The 27,483-nt window shown below is 49.8% G+C and overlaps 2 protein-coding genes across 7 annotated transcripts in view; one reads left to right on the forward strand and one right to left on the reverse strand.

Moving 5' to 3' along the window:
- FAM110A (family with sequence similarity 110 member A) overlaps window positions 1–27,483 on the forward strand; it is a 331,582-nt gene that overhangs the window by 186,748 nt on the left and 117,351 nt on the right. The window lies entirely within an intron of this gene.
- ANGPT4 (angiopoietin 4) overlaps window positions 1–27,483 on the reverse strand; it is a 43,481-nt gene that overhangs the window by 6,422 nt on the left and 9,576 nt on the right. Inside the window, exons 1-8 of one of the 2 annotated variants that reach the window (XM_063601016.1) lie at window positions 15,840–15,970; window positions 15,258–15,413; window positions 13,368–13,489; window positions 10,146–10,393; window positions 6,240–6,355; window positions 4,810–4,911; window positions 3,224–3,390; window positions 288–418 (exon numbers count right to left, since the gene is read on the reverse strand). In XM_063601016.1, coding sequence (XP_063457086.1) covers window positions 288–418; window positions 3,224–3,390; window positions 4,810–4,911; window positions 6,240–6,355; window positions 10,146–10,393; window positions 13,368–13,489; window positions 15,258–15,413; window positions 15,840–15,869 — 1,072 coding nt within the window. In that variant the 5' untranslated portion in view covers window positions 15,870–15,970. Of the gene's footprint in view, window positions 1–287; window positions 419–3,223; window positions 3,391–4,809; window positions 4,912–6,239; window positions 6,356–10,145; window positions 10,394–13,367; window positions 13,490–15,257; window positions 15,414–15,839; window positions 15,971–27,483 lie in introns of those variants that run through there. The other variant, XM_003821253.4, reaches the window with a different exon arrangement.

Here is a 27,483-nt window from a genome sequence, read left to right on the forward strand (position 1 = left end):
GGTGCCTCCCCACCGGGGCCCCACACTCAGTGTTCCTTTAGCCTTGTCTCTGAGGAAAACTGGTGGTGCCAGCTTTAGGAGGAGGTGAGACCTGGAGAGGACTTCAAGGACTCAGTGGGGGAAGGCACCGAAGGGGCACAGCCAGGTGAGCTTATGGGTGGGCAAGGCCCAGACCTGCACCCATCCTCCTGACAGCACCTGGGCGCACAAGAACCTGGGGAGGGAATGGAAGTGTCAATCTGGGTGAGCCCGTGGGTGGGCGGAGCTTCACCCCACCCTGCACCTACCTCCAGACATCAACTGGGCACACTTGCAGAGACAGTGGTCGTTGTCTGAGTCAAGGGTGCTAAAGCTGGTGTTCTGCAGGACCAGGCTGCTCTGGCGCCCTGCTGAGCCGCTGTACCCGACCACAGAAAGCCTGGAGGCCACCCAGAGGTGGTGGTGGCAGAAGGGCCCAGAGTCAGGTTGGGGCTGTGTCGAGCAAGAACTTCCCCAGTGGCTTTGTCCCAGGCTGGGCTTCCCCTCCAGGTGTTCTTGGAGGGACAGCCCCAGCCTGGGTGGAGTGCTTGGGCTGTTTCCCTTCCTGGATTGCCTTCCCTGCCTGCTGCCTCCCAGGGACAAAGCACTTACTGTATGCCAGGCCTCCCCTATCTCACTGAACCTGAGTCTTGGAGAGAAGTGATAATGGTCCCAATAATGGTAATAATGGCTAATACATATACATTTTTTTCTTTAGAGACAGCATCTTGCTCTGTTGCCAGGCTGGAGTGCAGTGGCACAATCACGGCTCATTACAACCTTGACCTCTTGGGCTCAAGCAATCCTCCCACCTCAGCCTCCTGAGTAAATGGGACAATAGGCAGGGGCCACCATGCCCAGCTAATGTTTGTATTTTTTGTAAAATAAAAACACAGGGTCTCACTATGTTGCCCAGGCTGGTCTTGAACACCTGAGCTCAAGCAATCTGCCTGCCTTGGCCTCCCAAAGCACTGGGATTACAGATGTGAGCCACTGTGCCCGGCAACATTTCTTTTTCTTTTTTTTTTTTTTTTTCTATTCTTTGCATCTACTATGTGTTCAAAGTGCTTTGCATAGGTTAACTCATTCTACTTTAATCCTCACAACACCCTATTTCCATTTTACACATGCGAAAACAGAAATCCCAAGAGCCAAAGAAACCTGCTCAAGTCTCAGAATGAATGAGGGTCAGAGCCACACGCCAGCCTAGTGTGGCCTGACTTGGGAGTCTACGTGCATTTTGTTCCCCAGCTGATGATGATCTGGCAACCCCAGCCCCATTGCACCCCCTCACATTCACCCACCTCTTCCAAGAAGCCTTCCCTGACTACACCAGCCCCCATGGATCTGGGCTCCAGGGCACCCCAGCTCTGCAGCTTCGACATCTGCTGCCAGCCAGGTGAGGGTTTCTATTTCTTTGCCAGGCTCTGTGGCCTTGGTGGGCATGTCCAAGCCTGCCTGGTGATGAAGACCATGAGATCTGGGGGCAGAAAGCCTGGATTCAAATTCCAGCTCTACCACTTAGAGCTGCATGGCCTTGGAGGATTGGCTCACCCCACTGAGCCTCAGTTTCTTCATCTGTTCCAGTGGTAATGATAGTGAAATTAGCAGTGCTGCCCTCGTTTATTATTGATTTGGTGATGTCAGTGTGTGAAGTGTGCAGAGCAGTGTCACGGGGTGAGTGCTCAACATTCAGTGCTTGTTATTATTTGGCCCTTGGCAGATGGCTGGGCCTGGTTGGAGAGAATGCGGGGTGTTTGTATGGCAGGGTTGGCGGAGGCTGCACTGGCAGCTGAAGTAGGGAGCCAATTTGGGAGCAATTAAGAAGGTCCTGCTGAGGCTGGGTAGGGTGGCTCACGCTTGTAATCCCCGCATTTTGGGAGGCTGAGGCAGGCTGATTGCTTGAGCCCAGGAGTTCGAGATCAGCCTGGGCAACATAGGGAAACCCTGTTTCTACAAAAAATACAAAAATCAGCTGGGCATGGTGGTGCATGCCTGTAATCCCAGCTACTTGGGAGGCTGAGGTGGGAAGGTCATTGGCGCCTGGGAGGTCTGGGAGGTCAGGGCTGCAGTGAGCTGTGATCATGCCACTGCACTCCAGCCTGGGCAACAGAGTGAGCCCTGTCTCAAAAAAGCCTTTGCTTTGGTGGCCAGTGGCTTAAATGGGACTCAGCTGGAGGAAACAGTGGGGGCATATCACTGAGAAGTTCCCGGAAGTGGAATCAGGCATAAAGTTCAGGACAGAGAGTCATTCAGAGATTCCTTGCGGGGAAGCGACCTTCCCACCAGTGGAGGTATTCCAGCACGGCTGGATGATGATTGCAACTATGGAGGGAATCTATGAAGAACCAGATGACATGTGAGATTTTTTGCAGCCCTGTGAGTGTGAATCCTGGTTCAGAGATAGCCAGGACCCAGGCTTATCTAAAAGATCCTTAAATTTCTCTGAGAGGCAATATCATGTTGTGGAGACATCGTGAGTTTTGGCAGCAGGGAGATCTGAGTTCAAATTCCAGCTCATTTAACTTGTAACTTTGGGCAGGATACTTAAACTTGGCGTCTCAGTTTCCATATTACTAAAGTAGGTACAGTAATGCCTACTTCAAAGTGTTGTGGGGAAGATTAAATGGAATAATGGTGCCTGGAACATAGTAGGTGCTCAATAAATGCTAGTTCCTTTTCCCAAATATACCAAGAACCAGGCTGAGGAAGGGGTGAGAAACCTTGATGATCTTACAAGATCGTCATGTTTAAGCTCATCCTGCTATTGAAGAAGCAGAAGCTCAGAGAAGCCAGACTGACTTGTCCAAGTTCCCAAAGCAAGCTGGAGCAAGGCCACAATGAGTGCAGGAATTTCAACTTCCGGCCCAGGGACCCTTCCACCCAACCCCAGGGCATAGGACAGGCTGGGCAAGTCACCTCCTTTTGCTTCTGGGTCTCTGTAAAAAGGCTGACTTGGGGTGACTGACCTTGGAAGACCCCTTCTTGCTCCTCGGATGGCAGCGCCAATGACATTCTTTCCACTCCACCCAGTGGCTAGGACGTGCTGAGTGCTAACCAGCCGCCTCCAGATCCCATGACGTGCACCCAAATGGGGGACAGATGGTAGGAACAGGAGACGCCCAGAGACTGACCGTTGGAGCAGACTCTGTAGACACTAGCCTGGGGACCCCAGCCCCCACAACGGCCTGGGCCCCGAACCCACCTGTATAACTGGTTCTCACTGCCCAGGTGGAAATGTTCGTACTGGGCATAGGCCTCGTGGCCTTCCCAGTCTTGCAGCTCCACACGCAGAGAGTAGGCTGCCCTTCTGGTGAGCTGGTGCACCACTTCATTGCCCAGCCAGTGCTCCCCAGCTGGGTCTCCGAAGCCCTATAGGGAGGGGAGCGTGGGGTGAGACTCATGCTGAGGAGGAGGCCATGTCCCTGGCTGAGGAGCTGGGCTGGGCCAGGCTCCAGGGCTACTTGTACAAAACCACTGTGCTTAATGATTGAGTTCATAAGTACAGTGTAGGCAGGACTGGGAGTGGGAGCCCTCCACCTGCTAGAGGGAAAAGACTAAGCCTTTTGTTAGTGTAAAAGCCTGTTAAAAGTGATTGAAATCACATTCCTCTGAAGTTCAAGAACAGGAAAAACTAATATTTGGTGACTACCTTTGGTGGAGTATTGACTGGGAGGGGGCACAAAGTGGGCTTCTGGGGTGCTGGGAGTGTTGTACATCTAGCACTGAATGGTGGTCACATGGTTAAATACGTATCTAAAGGCTCACTGAGCCTTACACTTTATTTGTGCGCTTAGCCACATGTACGTTAAACCTCAACAAAAATTAAATAAAATATTTCAATCAGCTACATAAATAGTAGAGCAAACTTTGTTCAGTGACAGCGCAGCCACTGCAAGATTTCAGCAACACAGAAATGTAAAACTGAGAGTGTGGGGAATGTCATGTCCCAATGCCCTCGGACAGAACAAGAATTCAGCACCAAGGACAGGGGCACACCCAAGGCCCGCTCCCCAATTTAGTCACGATGCAATGCGGGTTAGCCTGATGGTTAATATTCAGGGTTCTTTTGTGTATTTCTGCACCTGGACACCCTATTCCTCCTTGCCATTTTAATGGTTGTTTAAAGCCCAATTAGTTCAAAACACTCATAACTTAATTTGGTATTTATTTTTAAGTATTCCTTAAATGAACAGCAAGCAGACGCAAATAATAGAACTGCTGTATCACTTTGTGGGTATCTTTTTCTATTTCTTTGGCTTTGAAAACTTTAAGAGCTTTTAAGTATTTTAAGTCAGCTTGGCAAAAAATCCTTTATTCAAAACCTAATTAAAAAATTGGAAAACAATTGGTCTTCTCATCTGATAAAATCCATGTAATCTTTGGGCCTGCAATTCCTCGTTAATGAATCTCTCCTGCAGATATGATCATAGATGTATGAAAAGACAAGAAACTTCATTAAAGCAACGCAGTCAGGGTTGACTGGGGGGATTTTTATTCTGTCTCCTCCTTTGTATTCTTTAAAAAATTAGAAATGTATATGTATTTTTTTTAAAAAAATTAAAACAAAAATAAAGCTAAACTTTTTTTCTTAGAACATATGTCAGAACTTTCAGAAAGAACATTCAAATTCAGGTGATGGGGTCCCATAAAGCAGATGTGCACTGTCAGCTTTAGATGAGTTGATTTTTTCTGGGGGAGGAATGAGGGCAAAGCAGTCCCCTTCCAACAGCCCAGCCCCCGCCCCAGGTTTCAGAGCAGAATGGCCCCTCCCCAAGGCAGCAGGGTTACCTGTTTGTAATCCTTCCAGTTCCGCTGGAAATTCACGGTGCCATTCTCACGGCGCTGGATGAGGGTCCACCTGCCTCCACTGCTCTGCAGGTCACAGAACACCTGGAGGGGGTGGGCAAGGCACAGCTGGGAGCCCTTGGAGGTAGCCAGAGGCCAGGCCTGTGCTAGCCCAAATGTGGCTAAGCAGACAGACCCCCACAGAGCAACAGGTGAACCTGGGGGTCCTGGGCATCAGAAAGATCCAGGCTTAAATTCCCCACCCATTGTCATCATTTTTCTAAAGTGGTGGGTAAGGAATGACCTCTCAGAGCCTTCCTCTCATTTGTAAAATGGAGATTCATACCTTAATGCCTCAGTCTCTCACCTGCCAACTGGGGTTGTGAAAATTAAACGAGATGAGTCACGTAAAGTGTTTAGAACAGTGCCTGGCAATACTAGGTAAACGGAAGCTTGACCTCTTTTTGTTGAAAGGAGAGGTTAGCAGGAGTGTGAGAAGTGTAAAAGACAACCTGGAGACAAACAGAGGCATTCTCCTTAGTATATTAAGAGGAGGTGAAAGGAAATAGAGCAATGGTAATACTAGCAATTTGAGGGCCGAGGAGGGAGGATTGCTTGAGCTCAGGAGTTTCAGATCAGCCTAGGAAACACAGAGAGACTTTGTCCCTACAAAATGTTTAAAAATATTAGCCAGGGCATGGTGGCATGTGTCTGTGGTCCCAGCTACTTGGCAGGCTGAGGCAGGAGGATCACTCGAGCCTAGGAGGTCAAGGCTGCAGTGAGCTGTGATCATGCCATTGCACTCCAGCCTGGGCACCAGAGCAAGACCCTGTCTCAAAAAAAAAAAAAAAAAAAAAAAAAGGGAATTATGAAGTGGGAATCCGCTAGTTGTTTCCCTTCTAGGCCTGGCTCTCAGACCCTCCCTCCTGACATCCGTGCTCTTCTCTGTCACCCTTCTTATCGGATGACTTGACCTTAAATTTTAGGACAACCTTGGGAGCCACTCATTGAAAATGGTGGCACCTCTATTAGCCCTGGTTTCTAATTTCCCACATGGAGCAGAACCCCAACTCCTGCCTTCAGCTGGACTATATGTAAACTAGAGAGAAACGTCTTTGGGCTAAGGCCCTGGAATTTGGGGGGTTGTTTGTAATATCAGCTATCATCATCTTAACCAACACTGAACTATTTTGTGCTGTTCCAGTTAAAGCACCTCTGAAGTGATGCTGGTTAAGGATGCACTTCCAACTTTGGGAACTTCTGCTTATCCCCACAATCTGATCCCTGACTGCTGGGAAGTCAAAGCCACCCCTACACCTCTGGTATTTCAGATACTGGACAAAGCCTGATCCCGATGGGGTGGGGGGTATCTGTTTGGGAAGCCCTTGGCTCAGCACCCTCTAACAGCCACAGTTCCCAGGGAGCCCCCTAACCTTCCTGGGCTTCGTTGCATTGGACACCTGGATGGTGTAGACACCACTGGCACTGGCCCCAGAGCGCTGGATCTCTGCACAGTCCTGGAACACCTGCTCACCTGCCATTATGAAGGCTGCAAAGGGACAACACAAAAGTCAGTTGGAGGTGGGCAAGGAAAGAGAGAAGGGGCCAAGTGGGCATGCCTGCCTGCTTTGTGCCAGGTTCTGGGTTGGGAGGTGCTGGGGACAGGGAGATGAGTCAGACCTGGGAAGATTTCGTAGAGGAGGTGACAGTAAGCTGGAACCTGTGTAATGAGCAGGAGTTGCCCAGTGGAGAAGGGGAAGGTGTTCCAGGCAGAAGAAACAGCATATGCAAAGGCCCCAAGGTAGGAAGGGCCCTAGTGTGTGCAGAGGACAGGGCATGGGGAGGGGAACTAAGGCTGAGGCCAAGCAGAGGAAATGACTCACACCGTGAGAGAGGAGTTGAGACCAGGGAGGCTGCTTGCTATATGATGCAACTGAGAGGGTAGAACAAGGCTGGCACAGAGAAGGTGGGGAAGGAAAAGGAGAGAGGAAGCTGAGATTTCAGCAGGGCCAAGTCAGCCTTGAATGCCAGGCTGTGGAGCCCAGATTCTCTGGGCTGAGAAAGAGCACTCTGTCCAGAGTGTGGAGGGGGGCCTGGAGGGGATGAGACTCAAAGCTGGGAGGCCAGAGAGGAGGCTGCTAGAGTTTTCTGGGAGAGAGTTACTGGGGCCTGAACTCCAGTGAGGCACTTCCCATTTCACAGACCAGGAAACTGAGGCCCAAGAGTGAGGCAACTGGCCCAAGGGCACACAGCCAGGTAAGGCAGAACCTTCCTTCTTTGGAGCTCCCTTGGGTGGGAAGCTGTGGGCTCCCCTACATAGCCCACCCTTTTGGCTGGATCTCCCTGCTGCCCTGGGCATATGCTCCCTTATTCTGTCCTCCCTTGAAGCTGACTGCTGGCCTTAAAGGGCCCCTGTTTCTTCCCTCTGGACTACATGAGATCAGGATAGTATTAATGACTAAAACCTACCAGGGGTTTCTAGGCCTGGCCTGGAAAAAGTGACTGTTGACAAACAAAGTGCAGAGATTTAAAATCTCCTCTGTCTCAATTAGTGGAATCCAGTTAGAGGTTTGAACTATGATTCTACCAGAATCCAATCTCTCTGGGTAGGCAGGTACCCAGGATGGGGCTAAAATTCCAGATGGATAGGTTGTCAACACCAGTGAGGAACCAGGAGGCTACCACAGAGTGGGACTTCCTGGTTTGGTTTTACATCTGAACTTCAGGGATCCCAGATCCTGGATCTGGGGCACTTGTCCAGAGAAGGCTATTGCTCTCATGTCACAAATGAGATGACTAAGACCCCCAAATCAATCCCAGTTCACTCACAAGCATTTCCTGGGCAGTGGAGACCCCTGCCCCACCTGTTGGCACCCCCTTAGCTCCCCATGGGGAATTGGAGTCCAGCCAAGCATGAGGAGGCTGTTGGCCTCAAGGTGAGCAGGGATGGGCTGAACCTCACCCAGTAAGGCAAGGACAGAGCCAGGGTTGGCCTGAGATTTCCAGCCACCCTTTCCAAGGCTCTGTTCACTGTTATTTTCCTTAGTCTACAACAATATCAATAACAATAACAACAATAATATCAACACAAAAAGTGAAATACTCATCATGTATTGTAGTGTTTCCAAGGTGTCATGTAATGCCAGGGGTAGTTTGGGGCCAGGAAAAATATTTTTGGGAGGCATAAGAATAGGATGGACTGATATTGATATGCAACAGTTTGATCTGGTCCTCCTCTGAATATCTGGGCTGGTAATTTGTACCAGTCTCCCTCGCTTTTGTGCGTAGGCACTGTGCTGAACCCTTTTGTATGCAGGAACTCATCTGATTCTCTGTGCAAGAACTCTATGAGATGATTATTCCCGTTTTACAAGTAAGAAAAATTGAGGCTCTGAGAAGTTAAATAAATGACCTGTATGAAGTTCCAGTGCTAATTAATAAGTGAAGGAGCCAGGGCTTGAACTCCAGCCCATCTGACTGCAAAGCCAGTGCCCTTCCTCCTACACATCTTCCTTTGGATTTCCACCACTGAGCATACGTAAGGTTGGGCAAACAGCCTGCACGAACAATTGCTGCTTTTATATCATGCACAAGTTTGGTCTTTTCTGCCTGTGCCCGTGTCCTTGTAACCTTCTGAACCAAACTCCCCAGTGCCTGGGAACATCAGAAGACTTGACTCTCTTCTCCTTTCACCAGCCTCCACCTGACTGGGACAAAGCCATGCAGAGAGCTAGTGCTCCCTTCCTGCTAGACTTCAAGGATGCCTGGTTCCTGTGCCCCATCTCCATCCAGCCCTCTCTTCTACACCTGGTGACTGAGTCTCTCCTTCAGCTTCTCCATCCAGAAGTGGGTGAAAGCAACTGCCTAGTGTCCTTCCCTGGTGATAGTGGAGCACGGGGGACAGGGTGTTTGGGCAAAAGGTGCCCAAGGTGAGGTGCCCAACACAACCTCCTACTCAGACGATTGAGCAGACATTCAGCCTCAGCTGGGGACTGGGTTACCAGTGGGTTAGTGGGAGGCATTGGGCCCAGGCCCTGTGCCTTGGGCTGAGCTACAAGAAACCCACACATGGGAGGAATTCAGGCAGCTCAAGGCCAGGTCTGTGCATACGCCAGTAATGGGTTCAGGTTCATCCACATGTCGCGATTTGGAAGGTGTCTACTTTTCCTACCTGTAGCTTCCTTAGGCCTCAAACCCCTACTCAGCTGGGTCTGCCGGACTGAGATGGAGCCAGGGTGGAATCTTCTGCCCTCAAATCCTTGTCAGCCCTGGTGGTGCCTGGAGCGCCATCACTATTGGGTCTTAAAGGCTTTCCAGCCTTCCACTATGGATCCAGGAGCAGCAATAGCTCCTTTGGTCTTTCTCTCTCATCAGGACATCTCCACTCATGGTTCCAGTCAGAGCTTCTTGAAAGTAGTCCCACTCTGTTCAAAAGCCTCCCATGCCCCCTGCTAGCCTCAGGCTAAGAGCCCTTCTCCTTCGCACAGCCTTTGGACCTGTCTATTTTTATGGTCTGGAAACTTCAGGAACACTGATAGCTGAGCATCTGGCACATATTATGCACTCAAAAACCATGTATTTCTTTCTCCTTCCCTTTGGGACCCGTAAACCAGGGATTGGACATTTTTGCAAGAGACAGGGGCTGTGACTGTGCATTCACTGCTGTATCCCCAGCACCCAGCACTGGGCCTGCCACACAGTAAGTGCTTAGTAAATGTCTGTTGACTGAGTGATTGCAGCTGGGGCCAAGAATGCCTTGGACACCCCAAGTAGGCCGTGTTAGAAGGAGTCAATGAGAGCCTGGGAGCCCAGCCCAGCATTGTTTTCTTGACCCAGAAGCCAGGGCCAGGGATGCCTCTTCACTTCTGTTTGGCCCTCTTGGGCTTAGGGGCAGGGGCATTAAGATGAGAGAGGTCCTTGGGGTGCATTGAGTCCAACCTCCCAGTTCCTCCCATTCTACAGCTAGGAAAACTGAGGCCCAGGGAGGGGTAGGACAAGCCCAAGAAAGTGGGGCTGGAGAATGAATCCTGGAGACCAAACTTGTCAGTCTGGATTGCTGTTGCCCTCATCCTCGCCTCCAAAACCCATGGGTAAACTGAGGCCAAGAGAGGGGCAGGGGCATGCCCAAGGTCACCCATGGAATCAGGGGACAGGGCCTGGATTGGGATTGTTGTTGACGCCATTATTACTGTTTCTTGTTGTTTCTATTTCACAGATGGTCGGGGAGGGTGGGGCCCGCAATGGCTCCCAGGCGCCCAGAGACCCTGGAGGGTGAGCAGGGTCTCCCTCCCCTCTCCTGCCCGTCTTTAGCCACACTGGGGGGCACACCGCTCACTCACCCGGGGCCGAGGCGTTAGCCCTTTCTTGCACCAGGTCCCGCAACAACACCAGCAGCTGGCGCAGGCTGTGCTGCTGGTCCTGCAGGAGGCTGGAGTTGTGCCTGACACCGCGCAGGCCGCGCTCGATGTTGGTGAGGGCGGCGCTCTGGCGGCTCAGCGTGTTCAGCAGCTTCGCCTTCTTGCTGAGGATGCTGGCCAGCTCCTCCTGCTGCTTGGTCTCCAGGGCCTGCAACCGCTTCTCGAGCGCGCTGCGGGGTAGGGGGCGCACAGAGGTGAGCCTGGCATCCTCGCGAAGCACGCACCCCCGCGCGCCTCCCCGGGCCCTGGAGCCCCTGCAGCCCGACGATGAGACTCAAGTGTGGTGGAACGTCCCGTGCCCACTGTAGGCACAGACTGAGGAGGGGAGAAAAGAGATACCCGGCCCTGGAGAAATATAGATTGAGGTTTAGTGGAAGAAAGAGGTGGCGTGGGAGGGACACCAGCAGCTGGGTAGCTATTATCAAATCCCAAATGTGCTTGCTTTTTGACCCAGCAGTCTACTCTCAGGAGATATCCTCTAGGGAGCATGGTCAAGAATGGCCCTGGGGACTTGCTTGTAATAGAAAAACAAACAAACCAACCAACCAAAAACGATATAGCCTAGATGCCCAAAAGCCAGGACTGGCTGAATCCGTTGCGTTTTGGTGTCCCTGGAAATGTTCCGCAGTCATGAAGGAGGAGGCATTTGCACAGAATTGGAAAGATGCCCAGGACTTGGGGCACATCAGATCTAACCCCATGTGTGGCAAGAGAAGAAAGTATTAATGTAAATAAAGAGAAATGGGGTGAACATATAGGAGAAGGCTGGAAAGACCGCAGTGGTGCCTGAGTTTGGGAAGAATATGAAAGAAATTCCCTCAAATGCTGTGACTTCTGCAGAGCAGGTTTGAGTGGATGAAGATGGAGAGGAGGAAGATGGGGGCAGGATGGAGGGCCCAACTTTCACTTTTACTTTGTACAGGTTCCTGTTGTCCGATGATATTATAATAATCAAGAGACATTTTTTGTAATGGATTTAGAAGCAAAGAGGAGTTTTTCAAAAGAAAGCCTTAGACTCGGCTCTTTCTTTTTGGACATTTTATCCTCCAGATTTACTCACATGTGTGTGAAATGAGATATGGAAATGTTACTCATCGTATCACTGGTTGGATTAGTAAAAGGCTGGAAGCAACCTCAATATCCATTAACTGGAGACTAGAGGAATAAAAGCAGGGACCACATATGGTGGAGCATTATAAAGGTGGAGAAAAGGATGAGCAAGCATGTCATGCAGTTATAGAATCTTTCCAAGGTAACTGAATAATAATTTGTAGAAACAAGGTATAAACAAGTAGTAGGCTACATTTGGGCTTAAAAAGGATAAAAATGGGAATGTAAAGATGCTCCAAAATGTATGATGGGGCTATGTCCTAACAAAGCCATTGTAAGTTGAAAATGTCCTAAGTCAAAAACTCATTTAATACACCTAACCTGCTGAACATCCTAGCTTAGCCTAGACCACCTTAAACATGCTTAGAACACTTACATTAGCCTGTGATTGGGCACGATCATCTATCACAAAGCCTATTTTATAATAAAATGTTGAGTAGCTTATGTAAGGTATTGATATTGTACTGAAAGAGAAAAACAGAATGGTTGTATGGGTACTCAAAGTACAGTTTCTACTGCATGTGTATCACTTTCATACCATTGTTAAGTCACAAAATTGCAAGCCCAACCATTGTAAGTTAGCAATCTTCTGTATGTATGTGTTTGCATATTCATAAGAAACCCTGGAATGTCAGCTTATAGGATGTCAGCTTCACGAGGACAGGGGCTTTTGTCTCTTTGTTCACTTCTGTATCCACAGTGTCTACAATAGTGCCTGACACATGAAAAGAGTTCGAAAAATAATTGTTGGTTGAATGAATGGAAGGATACACCAGAAACTAGGAACAGTGGCTACCTCTGGCTTGGGTGGGTGGCTGAGAGACAGGGCTGGGAGGGAGACATTTTACTGTATATCCATTTGTGCCAACTCATTCTGCAGACTAAGAAATTGGGTCCAGCTAGGGCAGAAGAAATTTCCTCTGGACTCCCAATTATGCTGCAGGAAAAGAGAGAATTGGGGCACACTGAAATTCTAGAATTCCTGCCCTGTCTTCATGGGCCAAGAGTTTACTGATGACTTCCTCCATCCTCACTGATTTCTAGACACCTAGTGTTAATTTAGAGTCATTGAAAGTGTCCCAGTCCTTGCCACTGAGACCTTGGGTTGGGAGAGTAAGAAGATGGGCAGATTGTCATTAATTGCACCCAGATTAGAGAGAGCTGGGGGATCTTATGGCCTTATCCTGAACCGGCATGTGAACAGCAACATCTTGCCTGATTCACAGGCCTGTGGCTTGTTCAGTGGGTAGATTTTGCCTTCTCCAGAACCCTGACTTTGGCAGCTTTTTTCTTCACTCAGCTTGAAACTGAGGTGAAATCAGCCTTAGCTGCCAGATTTTTCTGCTTTGTCTAAACCTTATGACCGCTTTTTTTTTTTTGTAATTTAAAGGGTGTTCCCCTGATGCCCATTTGCTTATAAATGCAAAGACTCTCTGACAGTGTAGACAAGAACCTGGTAACTGTGGTTGTTTCTGGGAAAGGAATCGTAGATAGCACCAGATTTATTTATTTGCAAAGAAGTAAAGCCAATAAAGTTTACCGGATGGATAGTATGGTGGGTGAATTAGATCTCAATAAAGCTGTTAAAATTTACGAGATAAATAAAAGAAGGAGGAAGGAAGGAAGGAAAGGGAAAGAAAGAATCAGGGTGTCCTGGGCCCCAGGAAGATGCCTATCCCCTGTCCCACCCAGTGCAGGGGCCCGGCAATGTGCTTGCCTGGCCCCTAGCCCAGCCCCGTATCCACTCTCATTTCCAGCCTCAGTCTAGACTCCAACCCTGGTTTCAGTCCTTCCCCAGCAGGGGCTATTCCCAGCTCTAGTTTCAGCCCTAACTCTCAGGATACCTCCTTGCCCCAGTCCTAATCCAAACTCCTAGGTCTGGCCGCAGGCCCTATCCCAGACACCAGCCCACGTCCAGCTTCCGGTCCTGGCTCCAGCCCCAGTCCTAGCCCTGGCTCTGGTGCCTGCCCTAGGTCCTAAACTTGACTCCAGCCCCAGCCCCTGTCCTAGTCTGGTGCCAGGTGCCACACCCACCTGTTTTGGCCCTGAAGCTGCTGGAGCTTCTGCCTCTGTAGCAGCAGCTGGTTCTCCAGCTTGTTGGAGGACAGAAAGGTCTCTGGCATCTGGGCATCCATTCTTGATGTCTGGTTCAGGAGCTGCCCCAGCAAGCAGAAGCAGGTAGGGGGCTGCGTAAGCGCTACAGGAGCCCTGCCCAACCACCCACCTGCCCACAGGCCCTGCCACTCCAGAAACTTACCCATTTCCACTCTCCCAGTCGTAGTTCCTGTGGTTACTCACTCACAGGCCCTGACTTAAGCTTATTACCTGCTTCCCAAATTTGCCTTTCTCCATCACTGCAATGGCAGCTCCATTCTCCCTGCTGCTTAGGCCCCAGGAGCTGTCATCCCTGTCCCCCACATCCAACTCATCTGCAGGTCCTGTCAGCCTTGCCTTCCAGGTGGCCCCTGACCACCTCTCTCCTGCTCTGTGGCCCTCACTCTGGCCCTGGACTCCTCCCTCATTGCCTGCAGTCTATTCTCTACTCAGTAGCCTGGGGCTGCCTCTTAAAACATGTTTGCTCTGTTCAAAAGCTTCCTGTGGCTCCCATCTCATGCAGCGGAAATGCCCCAGTCCTCACCGTGGCCTGCAAGGCCCTATGGTGTGATCTGTCCCTATCACTTCTCCAGCTCCTTGCCTGCCACTCTCCTCCTGGTCACTCCAGCATAGTGGTCTCCTGATGTTCTTGAACCTGCCAGCACGTCCATCCTCCCTCCGGGCCTTTGCACATGCTGCATCCCTTGTCTGGAGCACTCTCTGCAGTAAGCCTGGCTGCAGCCCTACCTTCTCCATGGCCCTTCCTGGCCTTGCTGTATGAGCTTGCAGCTCTCATCCCCCCCACCACTCCCAATGCACCCCCTCTCTTGCTCTCTCTTCCATGCTATTTTCTCCTTAGCGCTGTCATTGGCTAACATATGCAGACATGTGTTGCTTAATGACGGAAAGATGTTGTAAGAAAGTCGTCATCATGCAATTTCGTCATTGTGCAAACATCATAGTGTGTACTTACACAAATCTAGATGGTATAGCCGCCTGCATACCTAGGCTATATGAGACAGCCTATTGCTCCTAAGCTACAAATCCATACAGCATGTGACTGCACCCAATACTGTAGGCAGTTATAACACAGTGGGAAGTATTTGTGTATGCATATCTAAACATAGAAAAGGTACAATAAAAACAGCATGCGATACTCTTATGGGACTGCTGTTGTCTATGTGGCAAGTTGTTGACTGGAACATTAAGCAGTGCGTAACCATATATGTCACTTATCTTTTCATTTTCAGGGGAAGCTTCACAGGAGTAGGAATGTATGCCTGCTTTGTTTCCTGCTGTATACTAGACACCAGTCTTCTCAAGCAGTGCCTGGCACATGGGGGATCAAACAAACGGGCACAAACTTGTGTCTATTTGTTACTCACTTTTTCATCCACTGACTTCCCTACCCTTCATTTATTCACTAGTTCCTTCCCTGCTCTTTGCTGCTCAGATACCTCTTCTCTCCAAGTCCTTGGCCCCAGAGGCCCAATGAATTGTTTCTTATCCATCTTCCCCTGGCACATTTTAAGTCCTCTGAGGGCAAGGGAGCTGTGCTACTATACCCCTCATTCCAGTGCCCAGCACAGACCCAGGCACTGAAGTTACAGAGGCAGAAAAGCCAAGCCCAGCATCCACCCCCCAGGGCTCATAGCTTGGAGAGAGATAGTTTTATGACAAGTTCATCAGGGAGGAGGGACCCCGGGGGCTACAGGCCCAGAGGAGGCCTTGACCCTACTCAGGGTCAGAGATCAAGGTAAGATGACTGGGGCTACGAACCAGCCTGGCCAGCCACAGGCCCTCAGTGCCCACTCAGTCACCCTGTGTTACCTGAGCCTCCATGTCGGTCAGCTTGCGGGTCTGGGCAGTGGTCTGGTTCAGGAGGCTGGTGCCCAGCTCTAGCATGGGAACCGTCTGATTCTGGGCCATTTGCTGCTGGACCTGCTCCAGCTTCGACCTCAAGATCGTCTTGATGGACCTCTCTAGCTGTGGGAGACCATGGGCTGGGGTCACGGGGGAGGGGCTGGGGGAAGCCCCCTGTCCCTCCCACGTGTCACCACGGGAGGGCACTGAGCAGCCACTTGAGGCCTCCCTGGCTCAGAACATACCGGGCCAGGTCAGGCCACCATTACCTCTTGCCTGGACTATCCCAGTAGATTTTTCCCTGGGAGGGATTTATATGCCTGTTTTGTCTGCCTCTCTGCTTCCATCCTCGTCCCCTGCACAGTCCATCCCCCACTAGGCAGCCAGAGGGATCCTGCTAAACCTAAGTCAAGTCACGCTCCTCCTTTGCTCAGAATCTTTCCAGGGTTCCTATCTCACGCAGAGGAAAAGCCATGACTGCAGGTTCCTCCGTGACTGGGCCTGCCACCACACTCTCATTCCTCTCCTATTCCCCTCTCCCTCACTTACTTCAATCCCGATGCAATGGCTCCATGACATCCCTCTAACGAAGCGAGCATGTGCCCACAAGCTGTTCCTTCACTGTTCCCTCTGGAATCCTCCCCCAACCCTGATCCGCATCTGCGTGGCACACATCCTCATGCTGTTTCTTCATACCACTTATCACCACCTGACTTTTTAAAATCACTATCTCTCTTTTTATCTGTCTGTTGTCTGTTTCTCTCTCTAGAATGTCAATTCCATGAAGCCAGGGACTTGGTTTTGCTCACTACCTTGTTTCTATGTTTAGCACAATGCATGGTGCACAGTGAGTGCTCATAAATGTGCGTTCAATGAATTGATGAAAAAGGGGAAACAGCAAGGGTCAGAGCACAGCGCCCAACCACATGCTCCTTCCCCAGGTTCCTCAGGGTGAGTCAGCCAGCAGGGAGTGGGAATGCATCTCTCCCTTGTACAAAGAGTTTGCAGGTCCATTGGCCAAGCTGTGTTTTCTATCTTCAGATCCCCTCCATCTGCCAAATGGGGCTGGACTGGCCAGTCTCCAAGAGTTCTCCCAGCTCTGATGTTCTGGGATCCCACATGCAAATGTTCATTTCTTTGACAGGGCTGCTCTCTTTCCCAAGGGCAGGAGAGCTGGTCTGGCATGACACCAGTATGCTGTTGTAAAGGTGAACAGTGTGTTCTCAGGGCTTGGTGCCTGCAGGCAGAGAGCCAGCTCCCCTCCACCATTGCCTCTCCATTCGGCACACATGCTGGCCTCTCACCACGCCCCCCACCCCTGTCCCTGGCTCCTTCCCTTGCCCTCTCACTCAGTCTTTCAGAAGCCAACTGGACAGCTCTCAGGGTCCTTGGGAAGATGGGTGCTCCCCGGGAGAGGTGGTGACCTTGGCTCGGGCCAGGCTCCAGCCACTTCCTCCTTCATCTCTTCTCCCTTCTCCCATCTTGACTGTTCACTCCCATCCCTTCCTCACCCTGGAGTGTTTCAAAGGGAGCAAGTTCCATTATCACATCCTGGAGCGGGTGCTTGTGGGCGGTAGTAGTACTGGTTAGAGCTGTGTTTCTCCAAGTGTGGTCCTTCCGTCAGCATCAGCTGAGAGCTCATTAAAACTGTGAATTTCCAGGTCCCACCCCAGACCTCCTGAACCAGAAACTCTTAATGGTGCCCAGCCATCTGTGGTTAACAACACCCCTGGCTGAGTCAGATGCCTGCTCAAGTGTGAGAGCCCTTGATGCAGAGTAGCAGCAGGGACTGAAGACCAGAGAGACACCCCTCTTTCTTTCCCTGCATCATCAGCCCACCCCCTCCCTGCAGCACACAAGCATGTGCTAACAGCTTCCATCTAAAAACTAACTCCACAGCCTCTCTGGCTGCTTCTCCAGTTTCTCTGATCTCATCAACACAAAACTTCTACAAGTTGTCTCCATTTTCTCACCTTCATACCCACCCTCACTTAAAAAACAACAACAACAACATAACGTTAATAATAAAACGATGTGACGTTTCACACATACAAAAAAGCATAGAGGCCAGGTGCGGTGGCTCACACCTGTAATCCCAGGACTTTGGAAGGCTAAGGGGAGTGGATCATTTGAGCCCAGGAGTTTGAGACCAGCCTGGGCAACATGGTGAAACTCCATCTCTACTAAAAATACAAAAATTAGCCAGCCATGGTGGCATAAGCCTGTGGTCTTAGCTACCCAGGAGACGGAGGCAGGAGGATCGCTGGAGCCTGGGAGGTGGAGGTTGCGGTGAGCTGAGACACACCACTGCACTCCAGCCTGGGTAACAGAGTGAGACCGTGTCTCAAAAAAAAAAAAAAAAAGTATAGAGAATAAATATAGCCCATAGTGCTCATCCTCCTGTATACCTCCAGTCATGTCTCTCCATCCTGGGAGGTCCCTTTGCCTTTCGGGGTCTCACTGTTGCCCAGACTGGAGTGCAGTGATGTGATCACGGCTCACTGCAGCCTGAAACTACTGGCTTCAAACAATCCTCCCACCTCCCAAATAGCTGGGACGACAGGCGAGCACCACCACGCGCAGTTCCCCCCTTCGCTCTTTAATTCACCTTGTCATAGATAGCCATCCTTGACACTGCACTCAAGGGACACTCCATCTTGCTTGACATCTCAGGAGCAATCACCTGGATGGCCACTCCCTGTTGCTGGACGACTTCCCCCCAGTCCTGGTTTCCTCCTAGCCCCTAACCACCCACTCTCTGACTCCTTCTTTACAGACTCCTACACGGCAGGGCCCCCATGGCCCAGTCCTGGGTCCTTGTCTCTATGTACATTCACTCTCTAGGTCAGGGGTCCTTAATGAAGAACCCACAGGCTCCATGAACTTGAGTGAGAAAAAAAAATCACATTTTTTGTCCACTAATCTGCAATTAAAATTTGGCATTTCCTTCAATTACGAGCCTAGGTCACAAGCCACAGCCATACTAGCAGGTCCTGAGAGCCATTACCAATAGAAATCCCAAATATTTTCATGTCACAACACACTCTTACGGTATCTTAAAACATTGTTTTTACTCACCGGGACTTTGGAATTATAGACACCACACCCACCACTGGATAATGCTATGCCTGATCACAGATTTTATTTTTCATATTTTGCTTATGATTTCCATATTACTGAGTGTTCCTATGCTTTGATTTTATGCATTTCTGAGAAAGGATTATTAAGCTTCACCAGGACCAGATGCCAAGAGGTCTGAGGATCCAAATGCATCAGGGCCCTGCCCCAGGGGCTGAGATCGGTCTTTGGACTTCCACATCCCCCTGTGCTGATGGAGCCATCACCATCTCCCACCCAGACTTCTCCCCTGCATGTCCCCAACTCGCCATCTCTGCATGGTTTCCAATGAGCATCTCAAGCCCAGTGTGAAACTCTTCATTCCTCAGCTCCCATCGCCCCTGTCCCTGTAACTCCCACCCCATGCTTCGAAATCTTTCCCATCTCAGGAAATGGCTCCACCCAGTTCTGAAGCCCCAAACCCAGACCTCAATCTTAACTTCTCTTTTTCTTAGCGGCCACACTCAACCCACTAGTAAGTCCTGCCCACTGTGATCCCAATTTGGATTTCAAATCTGTTTACTCGCCTTATTCTGGGCCAGGCTGCCCTCCTCTCCATGGGTCTGCCTTTTGTGCCTTCCTGTCTTTAACCCCTCTGTCAGCTCCCAGGAGATTCTTTTTTTTTTTTTTTGTAGTTGCAAGATTTAATAGCATGAAATAGAGTGAAAACAGAGCTCCCATACAAAGGGAGGGGACCCAAAGGGGGTTGCTGTTGCTGGCTCGAATGCCTGGGTTTACATGCCAATCCTTGTCTCTCCCACTGTGCTCTCAGGCAATAGATGATTGGCTATTTCTTTACCTCCCATTTTTGCCTAATTAGCATTTTAGTGAGCTCTCTGATTGGTTGGGTGTGAGCTAAGTTGCAAGCCCCATGTTTAAAGGTGGATGCGGTCACCTTCCCAGCTAGGCTTAGGGATTCTAAGTTGGCCTAGGAAATCCAGCTAGTCCTGTCTCTCAGTACCCCCTCTCAACAGGAAAACCCAAGTGCTGTTGGGGAGGTCAGCTGATGACCGCACTAACTGCTTCTTGCTGAATTAGGGCGTAGTAGGGGTGGTGCAGTTGAGATTTCCTCGGGAGGGGTGCCTTCGATGTCATTAACATCAGAGCATGGGCTAGCAGGCTGGTCCGGGGGTCCGTGGTAAATCTTAGTCATGGACTGCATGTGAGCTCCCAGGAGATTCTAATGTGTGGCTGGCTGGGCCCACCAGCATGGATGAGGACAAATATAGCTATATCGAGTTTGGTCTCAGACTTTTTCATGCATCATTGACCTCCTAGAACCTAAATTAAAAAGCAGTCATCCAGGTACTGAGCACCTGCTCCAAGTAGTCAAACAGCATATTCATGCCTGAGGTGAGACTTTCCCAGGCATCTTCCCCAAGCTTCTCATTTGCCTGAACATGGACAAACTGAGGCCCAGAAGTCTTGCCCAAGGTCACCATCTGGCAGGCTAGGCTCTAAGACTCCTTGCCTGAGGGCTGCAGAGCTGAGCTGGTGATTCAGGGCAGCTCAGGGTCCTCTCAAGTGACTGGAGCTCCCCAAGCACCTCACTGGTCCCCCACTTGTCCTGTGGTTGCAAGTGGCTGGGCAGGGCAAAGGTTACCCACAGCTGGAGCCCATCACCCAATTTGCCACACCCGCCCACCAGCACAGGCCCTGGGATGGATAATCTGGGCCAGATGGGCTCAGTTAGGCTGGGCTGGGCTCTGGAGACTAACATTGGCCTGGGTGGTGGGAGCTAGGTCTGGCCCATGGCTGAGGCACCAGCTGGAAGGGCAGGGGATGGATCCCAGTGGAGGAACTCACCCACCGTGGGATCTACTTCCCTTGTTTTTTTGGATCTTCTTCTCTCTATGCCATGCACCGACTCCAGGATTAGACCTGCCCCTTCTCCATCACTCTCAGGCTGCCGAATTCTCAGGCCTATGATGGAGTACAAAGGCCTGACCTTTTGTCACCCTTCCAGCTGGCAAAGAGACTGAGTTTTGGTCCCTGGTCTACTGCCCCATCCCCTTGGCCCTGGGTTTGAGTTCTGGCTCTGCCACACTTTCATTGTGGGCCCTTGGAGACCACTGTGTTTCTCTGAGCCCCACTTTACAGATCTGGGTCTTGGGTCAGCACACCCTGCTCCTTGCTGGGGAGAGGGCATTTGCAAAGGGTCTTGAAGGAAAAGAAAGAAATTTTCACAGGCAGGGGCTGGGGGAGGAGGGGTGATTCAGACAAATAACAGGTGCAGATCCATGGATGAGCAGCCTCCGTGGCCGAGGAGATCTGCTCAAGCCTGCTTCTCTCCTGCATTATTTATATAAAATGGACATCAATTGGCGAATGGAGAAACTGCAGTCCATCCATGCAGTGGACTCCATTGAGCAATAAAAAGGAAAGAACCATTGATGTGTGCAAACACACAGATGAACCTCAGATGGATCATGAGTGAAAAATATGCAACTCCAATGGTTCCATACTGTAGGAGTCTATTTGTATGACTCTCTAAAAATGTCAGAATCTGTGATTGCCAGGGCCTGGGTCCGGGGAGGGGGTGGGGATTGATTGTTAAAGGACACGGGGGAGCTTTTTGGGATATTGGCAATGTTCTATGTCATGATTTTGCTGGTGGTTACATAACTGTATATGTCTGTCAAAACTCATGGAACTATATGTGAAAAGGGTAGATTTTGCTGTAAGTGGGTCATATCTCAATTAAAAAGCAACGCCCGCAACACAAGGTTCTATAAAATGCCGCAGATATACATATGTAACATTAAATAGATTTCCTCCAGTGAACCCCCTCACCCTCTCTGAGTTTCATTCATGTGTTCATTCAGGAATTATTTCTTGAGCACCTACTATGTGCTCATCCTGTATTAGGTATTAGATAATCAGAAATGAGCAAAATTGGTAAATTTTCTGATTCCAGGGCACTTCTACTAAATATATCAGTTGCATTGAAATCTTGATGAATGCTATGAAGAAAATAAGACAGGGTAATATGTGGGGTTGGAGGCAAGTTTAGCCAGGATGATGGAGAAAGCCCCACCAGAGAGGGCCATCTGGGCTGAGAGGCTGAGAAGAAGCAAGGTCTGGGGGAGTCAGGAGGGAGGGAATTCCAGGCAGAGGAAAAGGCAAGTGCAGAGGCCTTGAAGTGGGAGCGTGTCTGGTATTTGAGGATCAAAATGAAGATAGTAACAATGATATGCCCTGCATCTATCTCTCTTCCATGGAAAATGGTGCATGAGGTTCCTGTTTGGGAAATGCATCTTGTCAACTGCAGATAAAAATCAATGCAGAGAGAGCAGTGCTTTGTATGGATGGACCTGTGTGTGAATCACAGCTCTTAGCTTACTGGCTGTGTGACCTTAGGCTGGGGCCTCTACTGGTGTCTGAGCCTTTTCTCTAAAATGAAGATAATCATAGCTCCTTCCCCTGGGTTGTAGGGAGCATTCCTGAGATAACTCTGGTTGTAGTTACATAATGAACGCATGATAAATTCTGGTATGTCTGGGCCATAGCTTACTATGTGTCAGGCCTCTGAGCCCAAGCCTGCACGTGTACATCCAGATGGCCTGATGCAACTGGAGAACCACTAAAGAAGTGAAAATGGCTGGTTCCTGCCTTAACTGATGACATTACCTTGTGACATTCCTTCTCCTGGACAATGAGTTTCAGAAGCTCCCCCACTGAGCACCTTGTAACCCTTGCCCCTGCCCACAAGAGAACAACCCCCCTTAACGTAATTTTCCATTACCTACCCAAATCCTATAAAACTGCCCACCCCATCTCCCTTTGCTGACTCCTTTTTCACACTCAGTCCACCTGCACTCAGGTGATTAAAAAGCTTTATTGCTCACACAAAGCCTGTTTGGTGGTCTCCTTTAACGTAATTTTCCATTACCTACCCAAATCCTATAAAACTGCCCACCCCATCTCCCTTTGCTGACTCCTTTTTCAGACTCAGTCCACCTGCTCTCAGGTGATTAAAAAGCTTTATTGCTCACACAGAGCCTGTTTGGTGGTCTCTTCACACGGACGCACGTGACACTATGTAGCTGTTAAAAACAATGAGGTTGATGGCTGGGCACGGTGGCTCACACCTGTAATCCCACGATTTTGGGAGGCCAAGGTGGGTGGATCGCTTAAGCTCAGGATTTGGAGACCAGCCTGGGTAACATGGTGAAATCTTGTGTCTACTAAAAACAGAACAAAATTAGCTGAAGGCGGTGGTACGTGCCTCTAGTCTCAGCTACTTGGGGGGCTGAGGCAGGAGGATGGCTTTAGCCTAGGAGGTGGTTGCAGTGAGCTCTGATCATGCCACTGCTCTCCAGCCTGGGCGACAGAGCGAAACCCTATCTTAAAACAAAACAAACAAACAAGCAAGAATGAGGTTGAGCTACATCAGATGCTGAAAAGATGTCCCTGTCATGCTTGTGAGTAAAAAAAGAAACCAAGAGGCAGAACACTATATACAATGTGGATCCATTTGTGTGTAAGAATGATCCAAATGATGTATTTTTATACAAAAACCAAGAAGACCAAACTATTAACAGTAGCGATTTGCTTCAGGGGAGGGGGTTTCAACAGGGTGATGGTGATGGCATTTTCTTTTTACATTACCTATATTGAAATTGTTTGGATTTTAAAAGTAGAATGAGAGTGTATACAGGTATAATTAATAGAATATTTAACAAGTAGTATATAAACACTAGGATCCCTAACTGATGTCCTGGACCCCCAGGGATCTGTGAATAGAATTCAAGGAACCTGTAAACTTGCATTAAAACAAAAGGACATTCTTTTCCCACTAGTCTCTAACTGAAATTAACTTTTCCTGTGGTAGTGAGTATATGCCACAGGCTATTACAGTAGTGACAGCAGGGCCTGCGGCTTTGTCACTAGTAGAAACAGCAGATACTCTAATATCTCATTGCAGTGATTGTGGATATCTACGACACATTGTGTATACTCACCTCAGCCTCAAAATGGTGGAAGGTACTTGACCCACCACTCAGTCTTGTTATTTTGTGCATTAATACGGAAATAATATAGGACTATATCAGAAACCTGTTTTCTGTTATGTTGACATTTGCATCTCAAGGCAATTTGTTTCCTTTATAAATCTATGCATTTAATTTTACATTTCAAAAAAATTTTTTTTTTCTGAGAGAGGGTCACCGGATGCCAAAGGACCCCAAGGTACAGGAAAGGTTAAGACCCCTGAAGGCCCGTCCCACACAAGGTTCCTCACTGGTGTCCCCAGTAGGCTACCAACTCTGAGAGTGCAAGGACTTTGCCTGCCTTCTGGGGCCTGGAAGACTGTCTGGATATTTGTAGGCTCTGCTGTTGACTCCAGTTATAGATGGGCAAATGGAGGTTCAGGCTCAGAGTCACTTCCCTGAGGTCACCCATCAAGCTGCAGATGCTAGATTCATCCTCAGGTCTACTGATTTGGAAGGCTGGGAGGTCAGGTCTGGTGGGTGTAAGAGGGTCAGGGCGGGGGCTGGGCGGGTGAAAGTGGTGCTTCCCTCACCCAGGGTACGACCCAGGCTTTAGCCTTGCAGCCAGTGAGCCCAGAGGATGGGGTGAACCCTGCTGCTGGCTTCTGCCTGTTGACCCAGTTCCTGGGTCTCTGCCCAGACTTGTTCCAGAACCAGACCCAAAGCACCAGGGTTTCTGTGAATGGGGGTGTGCATTAAGGAAACTTACCCTTCTAGTTGTTCAGACCCAGCCTCTCAGAGCTGCCCTGCTTTCCTTTGTCTCTCTCACATCCTGCATCCAATCTGTTGTCTCTACCCTCCGGCGCATGCAGAATCTGACCACTTCTGCCCAACCTTGCCACTTCCACCCCAGTCCCAGCCCCCATTATCTCTAGCGGGGATCAAAGCTTCCTTGATACTGTCGGCATCTGTCATTGCTCCCTGGGCCCCCAGGCTATGCTCCATACATAGCCGGTGACGTCCTGGTCAACCTGTCAGATTATGGCCCCCTCTGCTCTAAACCCTGCCTTGGGTCCCGTGTGGCTTAGAGAGGACCAGGACTCCTTGCAGATTCCTTTAGTGGAGAACAAAATTCTTTGCTTTGGAAACAGGTAAAACAGTCCCCAGTGAACAGAGTCCAAACCAGGCTGTACTGGGATGGTGTGGGAATTGGGATGAAGCCTGTTCTAGGTCCTAGGCTGAACCAAAGCCCCATGGCTGGGGTGGTGCAGGGTGTGGAGATTTGAGCCTGGCCTGACGGTAAAAGGAAAAGGGCTTTAGCAGGGATGCCCCAGGGGTAGGAGCCCAGGCAGGGAGACATCTGGGGAGCAAAGACTTAGTGAGGGGGAGACCTAAATGATGCTCTCAGGGACCTCTCAGCTCCCATCCCCTCCATTTCACAGATGGGGAAACTGAGGTCCCAATCAGGAAAATAAAGTGCCAGAGGCTGTACACAGGAGCTAATGGCCAGATCTGGTGCAGACGTATGAAAATCTGGAGGGTCAGATCTTACCTAGCTGTGTGTGTGTGTTTCAACTTAAATGTAAATCTTTGTAATTTTATTTTTCAAATGGGTGATATAAACACATTGTTCAAAATTCCAAGGAACAAAAAGGAGTGAAGTGAAAAACAAATTTTTCTGTCCCTGCCTCAACCCACAGTTCCCTCCCTACAGGCCACTGAGGGAGGTTCCTGGGTTTCCTTCCAGAGAAACGCTATGCATACATCTACATCTGCAGTAACTGTGTTTCCATCCCACCACCTGCCCTTTAGGCTACAAAAACCTCAGCTTGCCATTCCACACCTGGCTTCCTTTTGCTTAACATTGTTCATAGCATGTTCCATGTTCATCCAGGTAGACTTGCCTCAGCATTGTAAGCTGCTTGAAATTCCATCTATGGGCCTCCATTGTTTGCTCATCTAGTCCCCTCTAGCTGGGGCTGTAAGATGTTTCCAGGCTTTAACCATCAAAAACAGGGCTGCTACAAATATCCTTGTACACCTGTCACTTAACATTCCCACAAGTCTATGTGGGGAATAAATCCTTTGAAGTAGAATTGCTTCAAAGTAGAGTGAAATCACACGTTTTTTTGGTCCTTTGTGTTTTGAGGCAGAGTCTTGCTTTATCACCCAGGCTGGAGTGCAATGGTGTGATCATGGCTCACTGCAGCCTTGAATTCCCAGGCTCAAGCGATCTTCCCACCTCAGCCTCCCAAGTATCTGGGACTATAGGCATGTGCCACCAGGCCCAGCTAATTTTTCAGTATTTTTTTGTAGAGACCAGGGTCTTGCTTTGTTGCCTCAGGCTGGTCTCAAACTCCTGAGCTCGAGTGACCCTCCCACCTCACCTCAGCCTCCCAAAACATTTGTGATTTTGACTATCGTTAACAAACTGCCCTTGGCAGAGGTTATGCCTAGTGGCTTCTGCCCCTTTGGAGGAGAGGCCCTAGGGTCTGCAGAGGCGGCCACAGGAGCCACAGAGTTGCTTATTGCACCCCCTCCCAATACGCATCCACACCCCCCAATCTCAGTAGCACCAAAGCATCTCCCACCAGCTTCCTTCTGACTTCTAGGTCTCCCTGAAAACGTCACCTCCTCTGAGAAGCATTCCCTGACCACCCCCACTCTACTCCACCTGTTTACCACGGTGTGCACTCTGGCTTCTACACAGTACTTCATGCCATCTGAAATCACTTTAGTCATTTGTCATTTGTCCAATTCCCCCACGAGAAGAGCCCCAGGAGTGCAGAGGTTTGTCTGCCCTGTTCATGAGCACATCCTCTATGCCTAGAATAGGGCTAGGCATATGAGAGGTCCTCGATAAATATTTGTGGAAAGAGCGGATGGGTCAGTTTTGTGTAAGGGGCACCAGATTTCCACCGAATAGTTGTTTGGCAGCTAGAAGCAAGTTAGGAGCCTCGAGCCCAGGCCCAGCCACTGCTGGAGCCTGTGAGAGGCAAAGGCAGTGGAGACCACAGAGACCAGAGAACAGAGAGCTAACTGGTGCCAGGGCAGAAAGAAAGGGGAAGAAACACCAGCACAGAGATGGGAGGGGCAGGAAGGAGGGTTCCCAGGAGGGAGGCCCATGGCAAGGGAGGGAGTCAGCTTGGGGTATCTGCAGGAGGAATGTTCTAGAAATGAACAAGACATAGTCTTGGTGCTCATTTACTTCCTCCAACCAACTCATTCAGATGTGCCGAGACCTGGGCATGGTGCTGGGGATAGAGCAGCTACCAGAACAGGCCAGGCTCTGCACTGCTGCTGCGGTCTCCCAAGGAAGATATCTAAAGGGCTACTCTGTCCCAGGCATGACCCCAAGGCCCTACAAATACAGCTCATTTAGTCCTTGGTGCTCCCATTGTCACCATTTTACAGATGAGGAAAGGAAGGCGCTGAGGAGATGAGCACTTTGCCTAAGTAGCAAAGACTGGATTTAAATATAGGCCTTTGGTCTCCAGAGACCACACCCTTAGCCACTTGGTGGGCTGCTTGTGGCAGCTAGCCTTCAGGATGACCCCAGGGATCCTGGTGCTCATGCCCTTGTGTAGTCCCCTCTCTCAACAAGTCAGGACTGGCTGGCATGACTAATTAGATATTGTAGAAACGTTAGTGTGACTTCCTTGGCTAAACCATTGCATTGTGTCTTCTGTCTTGCCCTCTCTTGGACCACACGCTCTAGAGGAAGTAGGCCACTATGGCCTGAGGACCCTTAAGCAGCCCTTGGGAGGAGCCCATCTGGAGGGGAACTGAGGCCTTCTACTCACAGCCAGCGCCAGCTCACCAGCCACAGGAGGCCGAGCCCCAGCCTAGGTCAAGCCTTCAGATGAGTGCAGCGCTAGCTGATACCTGAGTGCAACCACATGAAAAAAACCCCAAGTCGGAACTACCTTGTTAAGTTGCTTCAGAATTCCTGACCCTCAGAAACTATGAAAGATAATAAATGTTTGCTGTTATTTTAAGCTGCTAAATGTTTTAGGGTAATTTGTTATGCCACAATAGATAACTAATATACTGCTTTTCCAGAGCTTATAGAGGTTTAACCCTCTTGCTTCTCTTCTCTGCCATCCCCAGGTCTCAGTTTCCTCATTTTGACAATGGGCTGACTT

The sequence above is a fragment of the Pan paniscus genome, chromosome 21, assembly GCF_029289425.2.
Source record: "Pan paniscus chromosome 21, NHGRI_mPanPan1-v2.0_pri, whole genome shotgun sequence".
In the NCBI taxonomy this organism is placed as follows: Eukaryota; Metazoa; Chordata; class Mammalia; order Primates; family Hominidae; genus Pan; species Pan paniscus.